Here is a 6,978-nt window from a genome sequence, read left to right as displayed (position 1 = left end):
TTCAGCTGGATAGATTCATGTATATTATCCGGATTTTATAAAGAAAAATAAATTACCTGGGGAAATCTATCTGAAATTCACGAAACGATCTACCAGAGAACTGGTGTTAAAGACAACAATGGAAAAATCCTTAAAAATCAAGAATGAAGACGTAAAAATTTTGAAAGACATCCCTTTCGAAGTTAGAAAACAGAGGAAACACTTAAAATTGACTCTGTTCCAAAAGCGGAAAAATTTATGGATCAAGTGTTTAACACAAAAAAGAAACAGAAGGAAAGAACTTAAAACCGGATGGGGAGGAAGAAGAAGATGATGATGATGATGAATCCTACTCACAGGATTCAACAAACCAAACTTCCACGTCATCAGAATCATCTGAATTGGAGAAAGGAGCAGACGCTCCGAAACTCCAGAAAACAAAGAAACGCAGGAAGAAAAGACTCTAGAACTAAGGCAATAGTATTAAAGGCAGAAATTGTGTTAAGCTACTAAATATGTATTAATAATTGCATCAAATCTTAACATAACATGTTATATTAGGTTAAAAACAATATTTCTATAACTTCTCAGATCGTGACATGTATTAGTCTTTACCCATTCCCCAAATCCAGTAGATGGAATAGATTAGAACTGTAGTACTCCTTCCATTATCCAGTAGATTCATGTATTAGATTTCCTATACCCATTACCCATAGTATTAGTGTTAGGTTTTAGTATCCCTTCCCCCATCCCATAATTGTAGTGTGTAGAAAATGCAAAAAAAAATAAAAAATCCCCTGCGTGGGGCCAAAAAAAAATATAATAAGTTGATTATCACAGTATGGAGTGAAAAATCTTTTCTCTCCCCCCCCCAATTTTTGCCTACTGCAAAATACTAGTAAGAAAATCCCCCTCCTTGAACTACAACCAAACCTAATTTAAATGTATTTATGCGAATGAGACCCATTATTTCTAGATAAAATGCATCAATGTAAACAAGATTTATTTTCACTGTCAACTTTGAACTCAAGTTGTGATGTTACTCTGTAATGCTGCAGGAAAACTTATCACTTTAATAAGTAATGAATACTGAAACAAATATTTGTGATCTGATTTATTCAATTAGCCCTTCCTTTGTCACTAGGAACATGTGCAACATAAATGGATGGTTCCAGCTTGTAGCATATTTGCATTTCTGCTTCATACTCTTGCAGCAATCACCAAAGCACCGATTTCTATCTTGTTCACTTATCTAATGATAATGTCTTCTTGGAAGGAAAGGATCATTAGCAAATTACACATATATTTAAAGATGACTATATATTTAAGCCTACCTATACATTTAAGGAAGACCAACACAACCTGTACTAAGTATCAAGACAAATTGCAATTAAAGATTGTACCTTAGACTCCAGTAGTATCAGAAAGAAGGGGTTTAAGCTAAGCAAAACATTAAAACCCTAAAAACATGTTCCAGAAAGGGTGGTCAGTTGAAAGTCACTAAGCATTGGTAAAAGGTGAAAAGAAGGGGAAAGAGAAATCAGATTGCTCAAGCCCAGGGAACTTAAAGAATACTTAAGGAGGAAAATGGGGAGGGTTGATGGAATTGGGGGAGGGGATTCCATTTTCTCTTTCCCCTTTTGCCAACAATTTCTCATGGTCCAGTCATTTTGTATTTTTAATACAACTTTTCCTTTTCTTTCTTTTGGGGGGTTTGTCTATCCTTTCCCCCTAATTTATTGAAATATAAAAAGTCACCACCACAACTAGCATTGAATATACTCAGGATCAGGCTACTGAGCCTTACTGTGAGTCTTGCCCCACCACACAATTAAATCTATCTATATCCATGACATTTGAAATGGTATTACTAATTCCAAGATTACCTAAAATAAAGATCTTAAATATCATAAATTGGCTTCTAGTCTAGAATAAATATTCATACACCTAATTCAAGTTGTCCATCTGTACAACTTAAAAGAGAGACTTTCCAGTAGACCCTCATTCTGTGCTAGAAACTTTGCCCCATACAAAATTTCAGTGTTCTGAGTGGGCCCTTTCACAGGATGAAGACTACTCGGACAGGTACTGGTACTCAGATAGTTTCTCTCACATTCTAGAGGAATTATATTTGTTTTCTTAAGCCTCAAACAAACCACCTGCAGACCTTACCTTAAAAACATTCATGTTCCCCTAGGACTTGTAATGACTGATTTTTGCTGACAGCTATTAAAAATTTACTGATTTTGATGTATATAGCTATTGTACTTGCTCCACATTATGAAGCAATCTTTCTGACAAACCTAAATTAAAAAAAAAATCACTCTGTGCCCCAAAAGCACAATATCTTCTATGTGGCCATTCAAACAAGTACTTTGTGGAGTTTACTGTTTATGGGCGTACAACAATGATACAGCAACTGTGCACATTCTTTTTATAGATACACACCACACATACAAACCAATTCTACCCCATGTTGCACTTCTCTTACCTAAAAGGCTGCACCTGTATCTTTTCAACTCCAAAACATCCTCTGAGTAGACTGCAGAAGGCCTGGATAAAATATTCAGTTTGATATCAAAGCAAAGCCCCCTGAAACAGGCAGGCATTCCCTTCGACACTCTCAGATGGGAGTAGCACAGCGGCTGGAATGCCCAAAAGAGCACACTGAGTCTCCAGAGCTCTTCCACATTCACTCAGGTAACCCAATCACTCCACTCCAGCTAAGTTAGTCCACTGTCCTCTGTCATCCAGCCTGGCCTGGCTATATTCAGACCCCCAAATTGAGTGTCTGTACACACTCAAAAATTCAAAATTATCAATAAGAAACAAGACCAGCAGCACAGATCCTATCCTGAAGCCAGCATTAAACTCTGTACAGGATTGGGCCAATAACAAAGATAACCACTGAACTCTGGGCACTTTGAAACCTAAAAACAGGGCACCTCAGCCCATCCAATTTTGTAGGGGGCCCTAAGTGTTGGGACAAACCTAAATTAAACCAGGTTTGAATCCCCACTTGTGCCATGGAACCTCACTGGGTGACCTTGGGCCAGCCATACTTTCTCAGTCTAACCTACCTCGCAGGGTTGTTGAGATGATAAAATGGGTCCTCACTGGGGGAAAGGTGGCGTATAAATGAACTAAACAGACAGACAGATGGTTCTGCTCCCAGATCTTCTTCCATCCTTGCTGAAATCGCTTAGCCCTCTTCACAACAAGACCTACACAACTGGTTTCCATTCTGCTTCCACCTTGGGAACCCCATCTAAAATCGGCTTTTTGTTCTCCTACCAACTGCATCAGACAAGAGTCTTCAGAATTAGCTTTGTATGATTTTTCTTTATCCCCTTATTTTCTCTTAGATTTCCATGTACACACCAATCAGGCAATATCCAAGACCAGTATAGCTAGGGTTGTGTTACTGTATTGCAGCACTAGTTTATTCTTTTGTTCACCCTTGAATTTCATATTCTAGCTCTGTATCTTGATAAGGAAATAATGATCTTCTTGTTTGAGACTTTCTATGATTCATTTTCCTAAGGGATCCATGTATACAACACATCGGAATGGTTCCACATAATTGCCCTGGAAGATTTGTATGGTTCTGCACCTATACAGGTGACAAGCCTGACGTGGGCACCAATTTGGGTAACGCTCCCACACTAGTCCTGAATTCAGAAGCAGGTGTCGGTAATGCATGTTTCTGCTTTGAATCATCTCATGAGTGGGGAGAGGAAAAAGCAGATTCTGGGTTCATTTCAAGCACCCCTTCTCCCACTCCAGCACTTCTGTGATGTAAAAGAGATAACAGCACTGATCAGTAAGACAGAGAAGGGGGAAGCCCTGCCAGCATAGCTTTAAGAATAAACCATCTGCTAAGTTCACAAGCTCTGAATCAGCATCAAAGAAAAGCACAGAGATAAATTCACACCATTTACACAGTATAATCATGAAATGAGACACTGCTCTCTGGAAAAGTCCAAACACATCTGGTTGTAAATTCTTGCCTTTCTCTGTAGAGAAAACACACTGTGCCTCTCAAAGCTCCGCAAATTTAAATGTACGCTAAGTAAATGGCTACACACTTGTTATAAACAACAGTATCAAGTGCTCATACATAAACTCTTCAACCTCTACAAATATCCTGAACGATGTTATCTTTGACCCAGTTAAAGAGGTATTCAGACATTAGTGGTGCATTGTTAACTGTCTAGGTTGGATTCTATGAACCATCTTCAGAAGGCACTGCTGGAGGCAAATCTTTTCACCTTCCTCTTTTCTAAGGAGTTAAATCTGTGAGCACCAAAAATGCAGTGGTGGACACTGAGGAATCCATGTGGCCAATAAACAAATACAAATGCAATATTGGTTGCTGAAGTGAGGAGGCAAAAGTGGGTGAAATCACAACTCCTGCATCTTACGCCAGTGGAATCTCTTCTACTGGCAGAAGACTTCTTGTGCTAGTGGAAAGGATTCATAGGATCCTGAAAGGACTCTCCACATCCAGAATAGAAAGTGATATGGATTAGTATTAAGGATATGACTGCATATATACCTCAAAGAAAAATTAAACTCTAAGTTTCACTGTTGTTTAATTTAACTATATATTCCATGCACCTATTAATGTTTCTGTTTACTAGTACATTTCCATCGATAATAATTAAACAATGGGATGTATCCTACTACTGTTAAAGCAGCATGTTCAATCAGTACAAATGTGTCGTATCTATGGAAGTGGAACAGACTGCCTCAGGAGGTGGTGGATGCTCCTTCGCTGGACGTTTTCAAGCAGAGGCTGCACAACCATCTTTCAGGTATGTTATAGGGCTATCTTTCGGCTATGCTCCTGCAGAGTGCAGGGGGTTGGACTAGATGACCTTCAAGGTCCCTTCCAACTCTAACATTCTATGATTCTATGAAGTGGCTGTTCTACCTTGCACTGCTGGGATGTGTTGCTAGAATGGACTGCCCTTAGCTGAACCAAATGATACAATATTACCAATATTTAGACGGAGGAGGAGGAGATTACTCGGCATTTCAGAGCAGCTTACAAACTCCATTCCCTTCCCCTCCCCACAACAGACACCCTGTGATGTAGGTGGGGCTGAGAGAGGTGTTCTGACAGAACTATGGCTTGCCCAAGGTCATCCAGCAGCTGCAAGAGGAGGTGTGAGGAATCAAACTCAGTAAACTCAGTTCTCCCAGATTAGAGTCCGCACACATAACCACTACACCAAATTGTAAGATCCTGAGAAGTCAATTAAAGTGGTTCTAAAAAGTTCTGATACAAATATTTTTCTCTACTTTCTACAATATTAAAGGCAGGAAAAAAACTTTAAGGAAGAAACTTGACTTGCCTGAAATACAATATTTACTTCCTTCCAACTGAACACCATTGATTATCAATAATATATCATGGTGTGACTAGTATCACATGAAGATCTTACCTGTACATGAGAAATCATCAATGCGGATATATCCTGGGACACAGTCACAGCGATATGATCCAGGCAGGTTCACGCACACTGTGTTGGCATGACAATAATGCATCTTAGCAGCACACTCATCAATATCTGAGGGAAGAAGAATACCCTATGAAATTGCCATCTGCTGCACAGCTGCATGTCAACAGTGGTACAATATTAGAATATGAAAAAGCACATATAAATATCTAACCAAAATCCCCCAAAGCTGTTTTACCTTTGAACAAACGCACTTCAGCACTACTCCCTAAAAAACAATTACAGTATGGCTAGACTATTGTCAGAAATTATCTACTTAGTGCTGGTACGAAGGAGTTTTCTTACATTGTGGAAGCAAGATATATATTAATGAAGTACTACAGTAGGACTGCTATCTGGAATGTTCAAAGAAATAAAATTTCCAAGCATGAAAGCAAAAAAAAAAAAGAAAGAAAAAAGGAGTATTCAATTAAGACCCAAACATACTTTCCCCCCAAAAAAAACCTGCATACCAATAAATCACAAATGTCTTCAAGTGGTTGTTATTAAATGCCAACTTTTATAGGATATGCTTTTCTTGTAAGAGAGAGCACTGGAGCCTTATGATGTCACAGACATAACCTTTTAAGGTATGGGGGGGGGAGACACTGCAGTCAGAATGGGAGACAACGGTAGTCATAAAACAACTAAAACACTGAGATCTTAAACAAGTTCTCTGTCCAAGCTCTCTGAATTGCTCCCACTTTCAATTCCTTTTTTAGACAAACTTTTTCAGTCCCTCGCTATCTCATTGAAACACACCAATACAACGCTAATTTGTCATCAGATCACTAACTAGGGTATAAGCTTCCTCTTTTTAAGGGCCAGAAAGCAAAAATTTTTAATATATGTTTAGAAGGTATGGGAGCAGTCAGAATGGGAGACAACGGTAGTCGCAAAACAACTAAAACACTGAGATCTTAAATAAGTTCTCTGTCCAAGCTCTCTGAATTGCTCCCACTTTCAATTCCTTTTTTAGACAAACTTTTTCAGTCCCTCGCTATCTGGCAAATGGATGGGATACATATGCCATGTCCTCAGAACATCTAACTCCCCACTTTCCCCATAAATTAAATAAACATGGTTATGATCAGGGGTCTTGTTGTAGAAAAAGAGCTGCCGGAGCTCATTAGCATAACTCATTAGCATAACTTATTTGCATATGCCACGCCTCCTGACATCACCGGAAGTGACAGAAGGCCACACCCCCTGACATCACCGGAAGTGTGTCAGAAGGCCCGGCTACTTACCCTCCTGCTTCATCCTCATTCCCAAACGGAATGAGGATCGAAGCAGAGGGCGGGGTAAAGAAGGGGGCGGGGCTTCACCACGTGACCGCCCCGCCCCCTAGAGGTTCTCTTCCGGAGCTCCGTACCTGAGAGCCCCCCCCCCACTAGAGCCCTGGTCATGCCGGCCACATGACCACGGAAACATCTTCGGACAGCGCTGGCTCTTCGGCTTGGAAACGGAGATGAGCACCGCAACCCTAGAGACT

General features: G+C 39.8%; 1 protein-coding gene across 1 annotated transcript in view; it reads right to left on the bottom strand.

Moving 5' to 3' along the window:
- The window catches only part of NELL1 (neural EGFL like 1), a 759,185-nt gene that overhangs the window by 314,553 nt on the left and 437,654 nt on the right, over window positions 1-6,978 (bottom strand). The window contains exon 13 of the mRNA XM_015417871.1: window positions 5,430-5,555. Coding sequence (XP_015273357.1) covers window positions 5,430-5,555 — 126 coding nt within the window. The remainder of the gene's footprint in view (window positions 1-5,429; window positions 5,556-6,978) is intronic.

Source organism: Gekko japonicus, unplaced genomic scaffold (genome assembly GCF_001447785.1).
Source record: "Gekko japonicus isolate JY-2015 unplaced genomic scaffold, Gekko_japonicus_V1.1 scaffold397, whole genome shotgun sequence".
Lineage (NCBI taxonomy): Eukaryota > Metazoa > Chordata > Lepidosauria > Squamata > Gekkonidae > Gekko > Gekko japonicus.
This window is presented reverse-complemented; position numbering and strand designations above follow the sequence as displayed.